This window comes from Acomys minous, assembly GCF_964271855.1.
Source record: "Acomys minous genome assembly, chromosome: 6".
In the NCBI taxonomy this organism is placed as follows: domain Eukaryota; kingdom Metazoa; phylum Chordata; class Mammalia; order Rodentia; family Muridae; genus Acomys; species Acomys minous.
Window position 1 is genome coordinate 104,367,880 of NC_140487.1, and position 18,932 is coordinate 104,386,811.

General features: G+C 48.9%; 1 protein-coding gene across 3 annotated transcripts in view; it reads left to right on the forward strand.

Moving 5' to 3' along the window:
• The window catches only part of CSMD2 (CUB and Sushi multiple domains 2), a 573,432-nt gene that overhangs the window by 516,540 nt on the left and 37,960 nt on the right, over positions 1–18,932 (forward strand). For all 3 annotated transcript variants that reach the window (XM_084784630.1, XM_084784631.1, XM_084784632.1), the window contains 6 exons: positions 2,024–2,170; positions 6,113–6,301; positions 10,855–11,040; positions 11,881–12,075; positions 13,457–13,630; positions 14,899–15,072. In XM_084784630.1, the coding sequence (XP_084640756.1) occupies positions 2,024–2,170; positions 6,113–6,301; positions 10,855–11,040; positions 11,881–12,075; positions 13,457–13,630; positions 14,899–15,072 (1,065 nt within the window). The remainder of the gene's footprint in view (positions 1–2,023; positions 2,171–6,112; positions 6,302–10,854; positions 11,041–11,880; positions 12,076–13,456; positions 13,631–14,898; positions 15,073–18,932) is intronic.

An 18,932-nucleotide genomic window follows, 5' to 3' on the forward strand; every position in this document is an offset into this window, starting at 1 on the left:
AGAAACCCAAGGCCAGAGAACTGATGAGCTGTGTGGCTATTATCTGCATGGTAGTCTAGATCTGAATACCAGCCCGAACCCCTGAATACCAGCCAATAAATGGACCCCAACAGTAGCCCCTTGTGAAGAATAGGCTTCCTCCCAAACCTAAGAAGGTCTATCAAACTTAAGCATGGTCCTACCATGCTTGCTTAATGGTAGGACAAGAGGCTCTTTCATTGGCTGTTGTGTCTAGAGAAAACGTCTCAGCATGTCCCAAAACGTTGACCCTTCAAAATATCCTCTTAAGCTTTGTAGGATTTATCTCCTACCCTTTGGAGCACATGAGAATTGTCTACAGTATCTACACCAATTGTCCCCAGGGGCTCAGAAAATCCAACGTAGAGGACTAAAGTGCTACATTCTACAGGGCACCCAGACCCCTCTTCCCCTGTCACTGTGTCATGGTAAAAAAACCAGGCTTATTAACAGAGCTCTGGGACACAGCCGTGAACGTACACTGTTGCCTACCTCACGCCAGCCCCAAACCATTTCCGCTCCTCCTTCCTGGCAACCGGGAGAGGAGCACATTTGCAGACCCACAGCTGCACTGTGAAGAGCCAGGACTGTGCCCATCTGCTTCGGCAAAGATGCCACAGCTGGTGCATCTACCTGCGGGTGCTTGATTAAGTTTCCACTGTGGGGTACAAACAGCTTCTCTCCTCATGTACTGCTGCCCAACAGAACAGCCACGCTAGGATTCGGATTCCCCAGGTGTCAATATCACTCCACATTCTGTATCCAAAATCTTCAACAAGTTCAGCTGGTCTCATGTCTACAGTTTTTATCTATACAAGTAAACAGTGGTGGGCCTGCAGAGAACCAGAGGAATGGCTACTGTATACACTAGTGTCAGTTTCTAGGCTCCCCATTTTTTTTGTAGGGACCCAAGATCTCTTTTTAGCCAAACTATTCTGGAATGAAGGGGAAATGAAGGCTGGCTTGGGTCTATAAGCTGAAGAGAGTGTTGAGTCTTTTCACTGGGGGTGCTCTCCTCCCCGCTGGTCCTGTTTTGCTCATAAATTCACACTATATTAATTGCTGTCTTTGGCTACCCACCTAGCTTGCCTTTAGGAGTAAACACAGTCTGTGGGCCATCCCCATAAGTCCTGTAGCCCAGTCCTTCCAACTACCACCCAGCCTTACTACCCATTTCCAACTGGGTGGCCGTCTTGCTTCGGTCCATAAAGTGTTTCCCCATGACCTCTGACCTCTGACCTCTGTGTCCCAGAGCCTTGTCATGCTCTTTACTTCTAAGGAGCCTGGTTTCATCAGCCCCATGGAGTCTCCACCAGGCTCTCAAGGAACACAGTTCTCAGGTGGGAGTTCTTTTCTCATGACAGAACTGTTCAAGTGTGTTGCTTCTCCTCACTTCTGGGTCCCTTCCTTCCCAGTTTGCCACAGCAGCTCGAAGGGCCCTGCTTTGTTTAATGTGTCCCCATTACTCTTCCAAAGCTTCCAAGAGCTGTCTCAACAATGTATTGGAACCTTCACTCACAGCCCTCTCCGGGACCATAAATCCTGGGTTAGGAGTTTCCCAGGTTTATATTATGCTCCGAGATGCTCCGAGGCAGTTATGGTAGGAACTAGGAAGAAGGTGCTTTCCTGAGGAGCCTTGGGAAGGCATGGTGGGAAGTGTTATCACTTATGACCCTGAGACCTATCATTTTCCTCTGGCTCTATGGCTCTCTCTTTATATCTGTTCAATAAACAAAATCTCTGTATGGTGGACACGGTGCTATTTTTAGCATGCTCAAGAGACATCCGAAGAGGGTCCCAGTTTGAAAACCAGCTCTCCCATAAACTAACTGCTTGACCCTGGCAGCTAGCAAATACGTTTCCTCTCACTTACTGGCTGCAGAGCACTGCTTCAGGTAAAGGTGGGCAAAAGAGAGTCCATCAGCAAAGCCACCAGATGCAACGCCACCAAGCCACCCCAGCTGTGTCTATGCCTATAGCCAGCCCTGTGTCTTTCTCTCCCTAGGTCCCTCAGGACAAAGCCCTCTACTGAAAGCCCTCAGTGGGAATTACTCGGCTCCCCTGATTGTCACCAGCTCAAGCAACTCTGTGTACCTGCGCTGGTCATCTGACCACGCCTATAACCGGAAGGGTTTTAAGATTCGGTATTCAGGTAAGCCACGAGAACGCCTAAGGAGGGCTTCCAAACTCTGAACCCTTTATTTAAATGTCTCACCTGAAACATCCAAAGAAGCCATGGTCCATCTCCTCACCAAGGCGGCAACCTCCCTTATGTAGGTGGGGCAGGGCAGCCTCCTGCTCTCAGTTTCCCTCATCTGACACTACACAAGCAAGACTAGAGGTAGTCTCCTACCTCTTCAGATCCATGTTGCTTCCCCACCGCTAACCTCTCCTTTTTCCTCTCATGCTCCAATCTTAAGTCTCCAAGATTGTGTCTATTCAACATGAGATCTGAGGAGACCCGGGGGATCCTAGCCCCTCAGACTGTTGGGAGATATAACCAGAGGGCCTTCGGCTGAGCGACTCTAAGATAGTCACGTAGGGCACGCTGCAGGGGAAACCCTCTCCAGATGTCCAAGCCCTGTCTCTTTCATTACCTATTTGTGCGGCGTGCAATATGCCATTCTGATGCGTACACACAATTGTAACAATCAGATGGAAGCAATGAGCCTACTCATCTCCTCCACCCTTAGTTCTTTGTCTTGGAGAATATTGAAATCCATTCTCCTGCCAGTGTTGGAATCTATAGTCAGCACGTGTGAACTCTGGCTGCCCATCTGTGCTGCCGAACATGAGGACTTAATCCTTTCTGCTTTTGTGGCCAATGACCAACCTCCTTCCACCCTCTCTGCCTCCTAGTGGCGCCAAGCTCTGTTGACCCCTGTCATGCTCTCCACTTGTGTAAAATCATTTTTCCCCTAGCTCTCACACACGAGTGAGGACACGCGGCTTTGTCTCCCTGTGCCTCGCTCAGTTAACATTATGTTCTCCACTTCCATCTACATTGCTGCAATTGACAGGATTTCACTCTTTTTTTTTAAAGCTATATTGTATGGGCATGGTTAGATCAAAGGCCAGGCCTTTGATAAAAAAATATATATATATCCCTGGGATACAATTATATGGAGAAAATAGACTTTCTCTGAACTCTCATTGTGGGCACCAGTCATCTGCTTGATAAGCTGAAAGCTTGGTAGCAGCTCTGAAGGGCAGTCCAGTGAGCCACTGGCAGGCTGTGAGGAGTGCCTGCGGATCATGGGGATCCCACCACATGCCTGCTCGACAGGCAAGCATTAGACGGTGTTTTAAAGATTAGTGGTTGCAGGGAGCCAGAAGTCGAGCTGTCAGTAAAGTACTTGTCACACAAACACAAGGACCCAAGTCCAACCCCCCAGCACCGAGGTAGGAAGCTGGGTGTGGCGGCATGTGGTGGCATGGTAGCAATCCCACCCCCCCGTGGAGACAGAGGTGAGGGTCCATGGAGCTCTCTGGCCAGCCAAACTAGCCTAATCAGTGAGACCCAGGTCCCAGAGAGAGACCCTGCCTCAAAAACTGAAGGTGGACAGTATCTCCAATGACATCTGAGTTGACCTCAACCTCCTACACACACATGTGCACACACATACCTGCACCTGCAGACACTGAAGCACGCAAGCGCGCGCACACACACACACACACAGGGATGTCACATCCTTGAGTTCTGCCTGAAGAGCCATTTGTCCATATCTTCTCATGGGTCTCCTCATTGCCAGACCAGCCCGCACTGTGAGGGCTGATGGGAGTGCTGACGAGAGTGGTGAAGTGCTGAGTGTGAGGAGAGCTAGCCAGATGGATCTGAGGAGAGACCCTGCCTTAACCCACTCAAGGCCCATTTCCTCTGTCGGTCTCACCCTCACTCTTCTCTCCCAGATGCCCATGGTTGGAGAAAAGATGGCCTCAGGTCCCATGATCAGTGATCTGTCCTGTTACTAGCAGGCAATAGGGTCATTTGACAAAGCCCTTAACTGTTTGGGCCTCGGTTTCCTCAAAACGAAAAAGAAACCTCAAAATAGCCATCAGGGGAATTCAGGGCAGAGTTCCCGGTGGCAGCTCCTGTGAAGGGAAAAATGGCATTTTCCTACCCCCGTTGCTAAACTTGGAGCTAAGGGCTCCCAGGGAGTTCCCTTGGCCTTTCTGCTCAGAGACTAATGTGTTTAGAAGTAATGAGTCAGTTGTAATTACAGTACATATGCCACAAAGAAAGCCGTTGCACGGCACAGCAACAAGTACTTAATAATTAAGATACAGCAGGGGTGTGCAACTTAACACCTGTGTCTGTCGCAGCGACTACGTGTGTATTTTATATCTTGGATCCTCATTCCCGGGTGAAGGGGTACATAGATTGAAGGTGCGCATGACAGAGGAGGCATAGCAGGAGAACACACATCTTTAAAACACCATTTCTACCCGCACAGAGGCATAGTCTTCAAGACAGGAAGTCCGAGGGCCTCTCTGTGAAGATGTGTGAGGAGAGGGTCTTCCCCAATCTGCTCACCCATATCCCGGAAGCCCAGGCAGAGACCCTCAGGCAAGGCTTAGATGTGAGGCCCCTGGGTCATCACCTCTCACAGCCCCACAGAACTAAACAGTATTAGTTCTTTTTCTCGTCGCTATGACATAATGCCTGACAGAAACCAGCCTAAGGAGGAAGTGGTTCATCTTGGCGTGTGGCGTTGAGGATGCAGCCCGTCACAATGATGGGACAGTGACGGCAGCAGGAGCTTAAGGGACCTGGTCACACTGCCTCTGAAATCAGGAGGCAGAGGAGAGATGGGCGCTGGTGATCAGTCTAGGAGCAGCCTGTGGGACAGTGCTGCCCTGCATTTAGGGTGGACGTCCCACCTCAACTAACACAGTGTAGAAACTCCCTCACCGCTGTGCTCCCAGAGAGCCGTCCCTTACATTGCTCTGGGCCTTGTCAAGTTGTCAGGGATAAGTGTCACATGGCCTAAGGATCCCTGGCAGGATCTGTGGTGTGAGCTCCCTCCATCTGGGACTTTTGTCTGCTTCCCTCACTGTCGTGTGCCCAGCACAGCAGAGGGCACTTAATGAACTCTGGAGAACTCTTTACTGGTAAATGAATGAAGTATGCTAAGCCATACATTGAGGGGGACAAAGAATGGGCCCCGTAGGGAAATGTGTATCCTAGATCCCTAGGCGTCTACAACACAATACAACAACGGAGAACACCACTTATTGAGCACTAAGTGTCCCGCACTGCACCGGGATGCTTAGCAAATGCTCTCTCTCTCTCTCTCTCTCTCTCTCTCTCTCTCTCTCTCTCTCTCTCTCTGTGTGTGTGTGTGTGTGTGTGTGTGTGTGTGTGTGTGTCTGTCTCTCTCTCTCTCTCTCTCTCTCTGTCTCTGTCTCTGTCTCTCTCTTTGTCTCTCTGTCTCTCTGTCTCTCTCTGTGTGTCTCTGTCTGTCTGTCTGTCTGTCTGTCTGTCTGTCTCTCTCTCTCTCTCTCTCTCTCTCTCTCTCTGTGTATGTGTGTGTCTGTCTGTCTGTCTGTCTCTCTCTTTGTCTCTCTGTCTCTCTCCCTGTGTCTCTGTCTCTGTCTCTCTCTCTCTCTCTCTCTCTCTCAAATCATTCAAGCACCTATGAGGGAGGTCTTACAGGGAGGAAACTGGAAGTGAACGAGCTTCAGTGACTTGCTCTACGTCACAAAAGCTGATGCCTGGGCATCATATGTTCGAAACCTGCCCCCAGGGGCCCCTGCTTTGCAAGGTTGCCTGCAGTTACAAGGGCTTTGAGAGCAACCCTCCCCAGCCCCCGGGCTGCACTCGGGCAGCCAAGGGGACCCTGTGATTCACAGAGCAGGCTGTTGTTGTAGTTTTCAATTACCCTTTGTTTTGATTTGTTGCATTTGATCTCGTTCTGGCTTTACTTAACTGTTGTTCAGCGTCGACCACCAGGGCCTTCCTAAAAAGCAAAGAGCTTGGCAGTGTGTAGAGGGAGCATGATGTGAGAGAAACAGGTCTGGTGTGGGGGCAGCCTGGCTGCTTGAGCAGTGGCCCTCAGACACTGCTCCACTAACCTCCTCTCTCACTCTTCAGCTCCCTACTGCAGCCTGCCTAAGGCTCCCCTCCACGGCTTCATCCTGGGCCAGACAACCACTCAGCCGGGCGGCTCCATCCACTTTGGCTGCAACACAGGCTATCGTTTAGTGGGACACAGCATGGCCATCTGTACCCGGCACCCCCAAGGCTACCACCTGTGGAGTGAAGCCATTCCTCTCTGTCAAGGTGAGCAGCAGCCGCGACTGAGGTAGTGACAGGGTGGCTCAGCTCCGTGTCACCTTGGACTGGTCTCAGGAGCAGTCCAGGCCGCGCATGAGTCTCCCGAGGTCTGGTGGCAGTTCATTCCTTGGGCAAGCATTTACCGAGGGTCTATGCATCTCCATCTGGGGGTGACAGGTGCATGGTGGGCTGTGTCCAGCACCTCGGGAGAGGTGGTGATATGAGACAGGTGACAGGAAGAGGAAGGACTGTATCAGGAGGGTGTTGGGAACCCCACGGTACGAAGGGACCTGCCTCTTCCTAGCAGCTAAGAAGGCACCCCCAAGACTAGGAGGCATCGGTTCTGGCTCCTAAAGCAAATGGGCCAAGCAAACCCCTGAAATGTGCCCTTCGGTTTGCATGCACTATCTTTTAGAATTTATGAGTGCTTTTCCCCTTACAAGAACATATGTTCTTGTCATGATGAAATATCTTGCTTTGTATAATCAATAAGCACTAATAAAAAATAAAGTCAGAGGGGCCGGAGTAATGGCCTAGTCAGTAAAGTGCTTGCCTTGTGGACATGGGACCTGAGTTTGATCTTGCAGAACCCATATGAATAAGCCACGGGTAGTGGTATGTGGTTACTATCTTCCTGCCTGAGAGGCAGAGACGGGAGGACCTCTGAGGCTCCAGCCTGGCCTGTTTGGTGAGCCCCGGTCAGAAGAAAGGTGCTGCCTCAACAGCCTAAGATGGTACCCAAGGAATAACAGTTAAGGCTATCCTCTGGCTTTCACATGTCACCCCACACATGTACGAGTGAGCACACATATACATATTCACAAAGATAAAGCAATATACTTCCAGTGTAGAAACCTGTAAAGGGTAAGAATAACAGATAACACAAAGGAAAAGAGTGAAAATGAAGTATAATTCTGCCATGAGGTCACTACTGTTAATAATTCAGTGTATTCCTCCTAAATTCCAATGAGCATCTTACGGATAATTGCCGATACTTCCTTGGTCATTGTTGTCGACAGCTGCATAGTGTTATGGGAAAACTGATGCTTATTTAAGCATCATATCCTACTGTGGATCATTTGAGTTCCTATGCATTTTGCTATTACATAGTTATAATAACTCTATCTTTATGAGCATCCCTATTCATTTCCTCAAGTGAAATTCCCAAGAAGGAGATTGTTGGATCATGACATACACAGAATTTACAGCTCTTGATGCACTATACCCTGCTCAGATTTCACCCTCATGGATGCTTCTCCCGGCAACAGAGAAAGCGCTTTTTTTCTGGGTCTCAGCGTCACTGAAAAAAGAAGAAAAGCGTTGCCCACTGCAGACAGAGGAGCCAATGGCACCGCTGTTTGATTTTATTTTTCTCGGTTCCCAGTGTGTTGAAGTCTTTAATGACATCTGTCACCTCTGACCCTTGTAACCTCCTAACCCGTGTCTGCTTTGGAAAAGGCCAAAAGCGTGTTATTAATATTCTGCAGAGGGACTGGCTGTCACAGTCGGCGGAGATCATCGGCTTCAGTCTTCGTGTCTCCTGCCACATCAGCATCGACACAGCTATTCCAGAATCCGTTTGGAAACTTCCAAGTGTCTGGTCTCAGTTAGGTCTCAACCCGCCCTTCTTGGTCTGGGTCCTCTCACCCACTTCTTTCCACCCCAAGCTTTCTTCACAACCCCCCACCCCTTTCTCTCAGCTTTTGTATTCTCTGGAACCCATATTCCAGAGGACTGACCAAGACGCCAATGCCTCCACTGACGACCCGGCAGGCTTACCTCACTTCCTCCTCCATGAAGATGAGGGATCACACGGTCCTTTCACAAAGAGAGGGTACCAATCCCCCACTGCCACCATTTCTGGTGCATCTTAGGATCTGGGGGAGACCTGACATTCTGTCTGTTCTCTGTCCCTGCTTCCAAGCCATGGCTTCTCCATGAGGCACTGTGTACCCCAAATTACTTTGACCCTACCTCCGCCCCTGCCCCCCCGCCCCCCCACCCGCTCTCAGCCAGCCCCCTCCCTACATCCACTCACCCGCAGGCACCTCACCCCACCACAGCTTTGTGCTTTCATCTCCGCACACTTCCTACCCACAGACTCCCCCTGCTGCCTCTGGGGTAAAGATGCTCAGGCTGAGTTCTAAGCTTCTCAGCTGGGGAGTTATCTTGTTTCCTCAGCTGTCTACACCAGATGGGGTCGGGCCAGGGCTATGAGAAGGCGCTGCCGCCTCTGCCTCTGCTTGCCTCCCCTAGGTCCATTCTCCAAGCGCGGAACATGTGCAGGGGCCTGGCATTTCTGCATGGGGTGGGGGCGGGGGACATTGGGAGGGGGTGCCTCAAGCAAGCTGGCCAGTTATTTAATCTGCTATGATGGTTCAGCTAACCCAGCCACAGCCCAGCTCGGTCTTGCTGTTTGGACATAAGTTTTTACGTGCTTCCTGCTTACTCCTTCCTTCTGAGCCCCGTATTGCTGTTGCACCCCTCGCCTCCCCCCCACCCCCATCTCATGCTTCCATAACCAACTTTTGAATCCTTTTTCTGTCTTATTTTCCAAGTACATCCCCACCCCTTGGGCAGCCCACCTTCCCCTATCATAACGGAGTCCCATTCCAGGGCCTCTGGAAATACTGGAAAGTGTAGCGGAATCAGCCATCACTGTTGGCCGCCATCAGAGGCCTGTCCCTGCAGGAGCTTACTCTGGAGTGAAGGAAGGAGGCCTGAGCTCCAGACTAGTGGTCGTGGGGGAAGGGGGCAGCGAGTGACTACAGGGTCGTGGCAAGTACTCAAACGCTCATTTATCTTTTCTTCTGCGTGGTCCTTCATTATTCCGTCAAGTCCCAGACCTTGCCATACTGCTGCCCACGTCTGAGGCATCACCTTGACAGTCCACTTATTTGACTGCCACAGTTTCCCATGTCTTGCAATTTGCTGGTTTTCCTGTTGGTTTTGGTGGCGCGTCCCCTCAAGTAAACTTCTCAGAGAGGATTCACGAGAAGGCAATTTTTCTGAGTCTCTACGTGTGCGTAGATGTTGCCACCCTTGCCGTCATAAATGCTTAGTAGGGTGACCAGATTAAATTCTAGGTTATAAATAACTTTATTCACAAGTCTGAAGGCTTTGTCGTCAGCGGGGCGTCTGAGGCCAGTCTGGTTCCCATCCCTCCCGGGTCCCCCTCTACCTTTCAATGGCTCTCTTTGCACGCCCCCCCTTTGTTCTTTTCAGCCTGAAGACACGTGTCTTTCTTCCACTCCCGGAAGTGTTCCTTTAGCTGAGCTCCGTCAAGCCACCCACTTTCTGCTCTCTGTTTCTGGAGCTCTGAACAGCTGGGACCTCCCGGGCTGATCCTTTCAATCTTCAGTCCTTTTCTCTTGTTTTCAGTCTGTCTTTGGATTCTTTAATCTCGGAAATCCATTGTTTTTTAACAACAAACACCTTTACTTGATGTGCATTTCGACAGTTTAGAGGAACCCTTCCTTTGTTGCTTTCTTCAGAATGCTCTGTTCCCATTTCACGAAACGTCATGTGCCACTTGGTGTTCTTAAGATACTGCTGACTGCCAAGGTCAGCAATCCCATAACTCCCCACTTCCTGAGTTAGCTCTGTTTCCGGAGGGGCTTTTCCCTGCCCCACCCTCCAGGACTTTAGCCTTAGTTTTATCACATTAACATTACTGTTTTTCTTGGTCTGTGTAGTAACATTTGATGGTCCACCTTTAGAAAGTAAAGGCTAGGGAGCAAGTGGGTGAGTTCCATTATTTTGCATAACTATCTTTGCCTGTGTGGTTTCTCCCGTGAGTAACATATGGACCTGGGTGTACAGCAGGGATGCAAAGACATCCTTCACATGGAGAGACCCTACATTCTATGGGACAGTGGGTGCAGGGCCTAGTGGCTTCAGGCACTTGCCACGGAACCTGACGACCCGAGTGTGACCCACTTGACCACATGGTTGAAGAAAAGAACCAACTCCTGCATGTTTTCCTCTGATATCTCCATGCATGCAAGTATGCATATGCGTGTGCACATGTATGTGCATGAGTGCGTGAGTGTGTGTGCATGCACACACAAACACACACAAATAAATTAATTAAATAAAATGCAGTAAGAATTTTTTTTATTAAAAAGAGCATCTTTTGGAATGCTAACCCCCCACCTTGGCATTCCTGACCCTCAGGAGGGATGGATTTTGTCCCCACACCCTAAGGAAGAGGGGACACATGGTTCTCCTCAGCAAGCGGAGAGGCTTGAGTGCATTGACACTGCACCTGTGGGGCAGAATTAAAGGAAGTCTCACGCTGCCGCTGTTTCCTGTAGGTTTTGAGCTGCAGCCCTTTCCTACGGTCAAGCTGTGAACACACATTTATCTCCATCGTATCCTCCCATACGCCCTTTTCTGACGTCTCTGCTGATGGGTCTCCTGGTGTCTTTCTTCATGGGCCTTTTCCTGTGTGTTAGTTTTTAACTATAAGCTTTAGGGCGTTAACGGGAAAAGATGAAAGTATATTCTCAGGACCTCTTGAGTCCAAAATGGTCATGACATTCTTTCTCCTCTGCCAGCTCTTTCCTGTGGCCTCCCTGATGCTCCCAAAAATGGAATTGTGTTTGGCAAGGAGTACACAGTGGGGACCAAGGCTGTGTACAGCTGCAATGAAGGCTACCACCTCCAGACGGGTGCTGAGGCCACCGCAGAGTGTCTGGACACTGGGCTGTGGAGCAACAGCAATGTCCCCCCACAGTGTGTCCGTGAGTCCAGGGGCAGTGGGGGGAAGGGGCAGGAGGAACTGGGTGTGCACATGTGGCTGAAAAGACTCCTGTAAGGAGCTAAGAGCTAAGAGCCTGCATGTGGGAGTTAGGAGACGCAGGGCGGATGAGAGTGGGTGTCTGCCAACTGTGGTCCCCACTGCAAGTTACGCTCAGAACACTGAAGGACCATCATGCTCTGGGGTGTTTTCATAAACCACCACAGCGCTTGGAATGACCTGAAAACTGCATGAATGTCTCCCTTTATCCCAGAACTCTGTAGTGACATATTCAGTCTAATGTGAGCCATATTCAGTCTAATGATATAGATTTTGATTTTGTGTGCATCATTTAAAATGTACATCTATATACATATTATTTCTTAACATTTTGTAATCAAGAAAATGTAAATAAATATCCAGTTTCTGGCTTCTCGTGCAGCAAAAAAAAAAAAAAAAATAGTAGAGATCTCCAGCTAGGGGTGCACATCAATTAATAGTGCTTGCCCAGCATAGACCAAGGGTGGTAGTGCCTGCCTGTAATTCCATCACCCCAGAAGCGAAGGCAAGAGATCAGAAGTTCAAAGCCACCCTGAACCTTGTCTATTTGAGATCTGTCCAAAACTGACCAAATAGAATCTGCCAGTAACCGATACCAGTGAAGCACCAGGCTTGTTACTTTAGTTTACGGATCTTTACTCCCCCACCTGCAGCAGCATCCTCCCCCTCTTCAGACCCGCCTAGGAACAGAACAATCCTGGAGTCATCATTACTTGCTTTAGACTCTGGTAATGTCTTCCACCAGCTAATGCTCTTCCCTGCTCCTTGCTCCCCCCGCCCCCAGCTGTGACCTGCCCTGATATCAGCAGCATCAGCGTGGAGCACGGCCGGTGGAGGCTCATCTTTGAGACCCAGTACCAGTTCCAGGCCCAGCTGATGCTCATCTGTGACCCTGGATACTACTACACTGGCCAGAGGGTCATCCGCTGCCAGGCCAATGGCAGATGGAGCCTGGGAGAGTCTGTACCCACCTGCCAAAGTAAGCCCAGGGATGAGAGTGGACCTGTTTGTATGGCACTCCTACCTGAAATATTTCATACATGGAGTAGATTGAGGGGTTCCCCACAACCCAGCAAGTGCCGTGAAACCCTTTATGATACTCACACCGAATCTGGAGCTGGGAAAGGCCTTGCTTCTTAGCACTGTATCATCTTCGGAAAGGCTCCCTGTTTATAAGCCTCTGGCCCCGCATGCACTGACTCATTCATTAGGATCCAACTGTATGCCAGGTACCAGAGAGGTACTAAGATAAAAGTGTGTGGCTTACCTGGGGAGGTGGCTCAGTGGATAAACAGTTTGCCATGCAAGTGTGAGGATGTGAGTTCAAATCCCCCCACAACACACTTGAAAGCCAGCTGTGGTAATAAGCACATCTGCAATCCCAGCTCTCCTGGAGCAAAACTGGAGGCAGAGACAAGTATCCCTGGGTGATGAGGAGCCAGCTAGCCTGGCATGTGGGGTGGCAATGAGACCCTATCTCAAACCAGGTGGAAGCCGAGGAACAGATACCCAAAGTTGCCCACCTCCGCTTTCATGTGTGCGTGCACGCGCATGCACACACACACACACACACACACACACCAAGATTTTTAAAAAATAGAGTGTGGCTGCTGCCTGCCAGAAGCTCATAATCTACTAGAGACAAGGCAAAGAGGCAGCAATACCACAGCTGGGTATGTGCAAGAGGGAAGAGGATAGCATGGAGGACGGCAAAATCAGTCTCCTGCCTCTTCATTGTTAATTCCTTTTTTTTTTTTTTTTTTTTTTTGGTTCTCTGAGTCTCAGAGGCCATTCCTCCAGACCAAGGTGAATTGCTGTGTGTTCTTAAAGCTATGGGCCCCATAATGTATGTTTATGGCAGAGAAGCCAGCATGAGTATGGTGTGGCCTTACTGCGACACAGCCTTGGTAGTCAGCCTTCACCTTGTACCTCAGCCAGATGCTGTCAGCCTACTCCCTTAGAAGGACTGTGAGGCTGCCACTGGCTCAGCAGAAAAGGACAAGAGTGATGTCATTGTCTGCTCTGAGCACCGCACAGACTCACCGTCCCTGTGTAACCATGGCTCCACCTCAGCCACCTGTGGAGTTCTTAATAAGCATGCAAGCCTGAGCCTTACCCCCCAGAGAGGGAACCAGGGCACATGACCAGCAGGGCTCCCAGGGACACCTGTAGATGGGAACAAGTCAGTGTCATAGTGCATTCTAGTCACACTCCAGGAGCACAAGGCTAGGCAGTTCTTGGCTTTGGTCACTATTCCCCTTCATCTTGTTCAGCACATGCCTCATTCCTTGCCCCCCTACCCCTCACCCCCCACCCCCCATCTTGGGACTGGTTTATTGAGCATTTTATGATCTCTTCAGTCATTTCCTGTGGAGAGCTCCCCACACCCCCGAGTGGGCACCGCATCGGAACAATGTCTGTCTATGGGGCAACTGCCATCTTCTCCTGCAATTCTGGATACACGCTGGTGGGCTCCAGGGTACGGGAGTGCATGGCCAACGGGCTCTGGAGCGGCTCTGAAGTGCGCTGCCTTGGTAAGTGGTCCCCCAGGCCCACCCTACCCTCCTACTGTCAAAGAGTATTTACTCCAAGCACCAGCTTTCAGGTATCCACCTTGACTAAAAGCAGGGACTAGCTATTCTTGCTGGACTCAAAAGAAGAAGATCAGCCTCTAGGAGTCTACACTCTAATCAGAAAGACCCCCCCATTTATCTAGTTAGCCCCTAGGAAGGCCTTCACCCTATAGAGACACATTCTTACAATGTACCTAAAATACCCTTTATATTACATATTACAGGCTTTTTTGAAATGTATTCATATGTACATATGTATGTACATTACAGTGCACACATACATATACACTAAGCAAACAACAAGAGCTTATAAACAACTAGCTTACAAAAGAGAAAAGGGAACTCTGGGTGACATGTCCCTGGTATACATGCTGGTGACTTCCAGGGTACAGGAGGTCATGACCAGTAGCCACTGTTTGGGATACAGTTACGAACTACTGCTGCATAGTCAGAGGAGCCAAAGGAATGCCAGGAATCCACTGTGCCCTTGCCTCATCTAATAACAGCAACTCCGTGCGGTGCCACTCAAGAAGAAGGGTGAATTTGGCCAAGCATCCGCTTTTGCGTGGCTGTCATCAGCAGGACAAGCTGTGGTGGCTTTATTTAGGGGATGGTGCTTGCTAGGCAGTAGGTGCCCAGGGAGTGGTCCTTGTGTCACTTTTCTATCACCGTGACAAAATACCTGAGATGAGCAGTGTATAGAAAGGAAAGACCAATCATGGCTCACAGTTCTGGAATTTTTTTTACCCATAATCCCTTGGCCCCCCCCCCCCCCAGTCTTTGGCCAATGACAAAGCAGCACACATCATGGCAGAACCCCGGGGCAGAGGAAGTATGCTTTATGGGCGTGGCCTAACTTCCTCCCCACCTCCTAGAGGCCGGGCATTGAGCTTCCAACACTTGATGCTTGGGGAGATTTAACTCAAACCATAGAAATCCCAGAGACTGAGAAAAGTGGTAACTCCCCACCTCTGTGCAGACACAGAAACAGAATGGGATGGTCCCTTGGATCACAACTATGATGCTGGGGGGGGGGTGGTGTCACCAAGCCCACATTACTGTCCCATACAGAGTTCCTGAACTCGCTTCTAGATCACTGCTCCCCAGGGGAGGTGGGAAGATGAAGGTTAGCTGGAGACTTGACCCTTTCTCTCCCGCCCCGCCTGAGCTGGACCCCACTTTCGAGAAGTCCCCCTCTGATCGGCTCTCTTCCCCCCATCCCACCAAAGCTGGACACTGTGGGACCCCAGAGCCCATTGTCAACGGACACATCAACGGGGAGAACTTCAACTACCGAGGCAGCGTGGTGTACCAGTGCAGCGCTGGCTTCCGCCTGATCGGCATGTCTGTGCGCGTCTGCCAGCAGGATCATCACTGGTCGGGCAAGACCCCTTTCTGTGTGCGTAAGTATGTCATCCACTCTCCCTAGCCACGGGGCTCAGAGGCAGCGCGGACTTCCTCCCTTTACCTCTTGCTTAGCTTAGCTAAAGGTTTTGAGTATTCTTTTTTTTCCCCCCAAACGTATGATCACTACATCTACTTCTTCCGACCTCTGTATCATTAATGACTGTTATTATTATTCCTTTGTGAGTTCTTCTGACTTACTTTTTTTGGTTCATTTTCTAGCACATATACAAGTGATATTACACACACACACACACACACACACACACACACACACACACACACATGTACATTAGACAAATGACAGAAGCATATACAAACAGCCTCATTCATTTTTATTCTTTCGTGTTTTTCTGATTCTAAGTATATGGGACTATAAAAGTTCTTCTGATCAACTGTTAATGATATCCCATACATACTACTAATAAATGCTTATTAGTTTTAGAAGTTTTTTAATTTGTCATTGATTGCCCCACATCTGGAATATTTTAATAATTTTTTTAAATTTCTTAGCCAAAAGGCCTTTCCTGAGTTTGTTTTATATTCATTATGCACATTCACTCATACTTTTCTTGTGAGTAAACAGTTGGTTGACTGATATGAATGTTGCATGTGCATTTGAGAAGAAAAGCATTGTGGATAATTGTGCTATACATGTGGACACATGTATTCCTAAGATTACTTTATAAACTATGTACTCTACATTTTCCCCCCACTTAAGACGTTTTCTTTGAAAGACATGTTTAGAGTTTTCTCTTATCAATGAGTCTCCATTTTCCTCACATTTCCTGCAGGTAGTTGCCATGTCACGTGGCGCATACGTGTGTTTAGAACTATTGTAGCCCTCTTGCAAATTGTGACTTCTCACCTTTTAAAGTATCTTCTTCGTCACTTTTAATGTTTTTCAGCTTGGATTTTACTCTTCTTGATTTCAGACTTAGAATCCCAACTCCCACACTTTTTCCTGGCACACCTTTGGCCATCCCTGAATGGAGGCACATCTAGTAAACTGCATGCTTGCAGGCCAACATGAAAATCTTCCTGTTCATAGGTTAAAGTTGGTCACATAGGTTGATACGGCTTATGTGGTTGGTCCTAAATCTCTTGTGTTTTCTGCCATCATAGTGTGTTACTCTCTGTGAGCTTTGGATCTTTGTTGCTGACTTTTGCATTGTCACTGTAATACCATCAGTGGCCACTTCTATATTCAACCCTTTATTATCGGGTTTGCCAACACTAGTGTCCTGAGCTTTTACATAATGGCTGCACAACATGTTCCTCTCTCCCGTTTTCATTCTCAGTGGCGTTTCTTCTATTCTATCGGGGATGGGGATATTTATCATGGTGTTCCTTCACCCCACTTTTGCTTTATTCTTGGACCTAGAATTAAATTCATCACCAATACTGCCGAAACCTTCTCAGTTATTTAGTCATTTAGTCTTTAATAGAATCTTCAGTAGAGCTGTTTGCATAGTATTCTCCAAGTTTCTCCATGAGTGATGGTAGTGGCACTTCTACAGGTGTGTGTGTGTGAGAGAGAGAGAGAGAGAGACAGACAGACAGACAGAGACAGAGAGAGAGAGAGAGAGAGAGAGAGAGAGAGAGAGAGAGAGAGAGAAACAGACAGACAGACAGACAGAGACAGAGACAGACAGAAAAACAGAGAAAGACAGAGACAGAGAAACAGAGAGAGACAGACAGAGAGACAGAGAGATAGAGACAGAGAGACAGAGAGACAGAGAAACAGTGAGAGAGAAAGAGAGAAACAGAGAGAGAAACAGAGAGAGCTTCAGATCAAACTCATGGCCTGCTGTGTGCTAGACAAGCACTTTACCACTATGCTGCATCCCCAGCCCTTGGTGTTTTAGGATGGCTCTGCTAATGTAGCCTCAAATTTGCAATTCTTGTCCTTCCACCTCCTGAGGTGCTGGTGTAATAGGCATGTCCTAGCACACAAAGGGGTAGATGAATGTTTAAAACTCTGTTCTATTCCCGTTCGTTTGAAAGGCAGCTAGATTGGGCATAAATCCTTGGGCACAGGTTATTCATTTGATCCTTTAAAAACTATTCCTCCGTCATAAGTTTTGCAGTCTATGTGTGCATGTATGCTTCACCTTTTTAAAAAGTGTAGTAATTTCAGCATATTTCAATGTACATTTCCATAGGGAAATGATGACACCTGTCAGGTGAATTATGATATGTCATCTTCTTTCTTTTGTGGGTATGTGGTGAGCATACCTGAAGTCTACTCTCTTGGGAAATTTCCAATGTGCCAACTGTAGCCACTGTGCTGTACACTAGACCCCTTAGACTTTGCTGTCCTATCTTATGTCACTGCCCCTTTGAATCGTCACACCAACATTTCCCTTTTCCACTCGACCCTTCCCTGAGTGGCCACTGATCAACATTGTGTCCCAGCATTCAACATTTAACAGTACGATATTAGCTTCACTCTGGGTGCTTTTCCAGAAGGTTCCGGTTCTTCTTCACTTTGACCCTGAGGTCTAATATCTCTCCAGGGCTGGATGCTACAAGACAGCTCCCCTGCATGTCCCGTGGCTCTCCGGATGCATCCACTCTGCTCCTATTCCTCAGGCATCTGGTTCGGGGCTGCTGAGCCTTGGCATGTTCATTCTTCGGCTTCCAAACAATTTAAAGTCCATGCGGTCCCCGTCTTGGCTGCTGCAGACCTGGGTTTCCTGTTCTTTTATTTGTTCTTATTAATTTGCATTTTGGGGGGGAATTTACATGGCAGCCATTATCCCTCTGCTGCCTACAAGTAATTTGGAAAATTCTTCACTTTTTAGAGTTCCCTGAAGTGTGAGCCTTTATGCAAAATGCAGGGCTTTGTTCTTAACTATTATAAGGCAAAGTTTGGTTTTTAATTGCGCCTCTTCATCTAGCTCCTCACACAGAACAGGGCCACTGAGGTAAGCAGGTTGCTCCACGGCAATGTCTAAGGCCAGTGTTAGCAACCAGGGTTGGGTTTACAGGAGGTGAGACCCATCCGTATGCAGTCATCCATACGCAGTCCTCCTTCCAGAAGTGTCTACACAAAACACATTCCACTGCACCCAGGAGACTCACATGAAAATGCCTGGCTCTGAGGCCTGGCTCGAGAATGCCTGCCTAGCCTGAAGACACTCCTTGTTAGACTTGGGTCAAAGTCACAGGTATTGCGATAAGAACTCGCGCTTGCATCCTTGTGAACCATAAAGAACTGCAATAATTTGGTTTTGGCTCCAAGTTTCACAAACTTCCATCTGTCACGGTGGGGAAGGTGTGGTGGAGCCCAGCAGCTCCCAGCACAGCAGCCAGGAAGCAAAGAAAGCCAATACAGGAAGAAGCCAGGGTCCCTAGGAAACGCCCTTGTTCACATACTTCCTCCATCTAGACCCAGCCTCTTCCTTTGCACCATCTCCCAACTGCCACAGTGTTATCATTCCATCCAGGGATTACTAAGCAGTTCATTGGTTCAAAACCCTCCTGACCTCATTTCTGGGCACGCCCTCATAGAGACACGCAACCATGTGCTTTTCTGAGGTCCGGGCCATTTCTCCACTCAAGTTGACAGTTACGCATCACAGCCATCTAAGCTAGTCACCTCATCCTACTCTCACTGGCAGCAAAAGTCACTGTAGTAGTTTGAACTGAGTTCTGCTCCCAGCATTTGTCTGCTCCAGGAAGAGAGAACCTCCTCGTGAACAGGAGCTCTGGTCCTCAGCCCTGCTGCAGGAAGATTCAGGGCAGGAGACAGGATGTCACAGACAGAGCTCTAGAGCAGGTGGCAAGGACAGGATCCCGGGGGGCAGAACAGTGTACAGGAGGTGGCTGTGAGTGCCAGTGGCTGCTCCAGCTG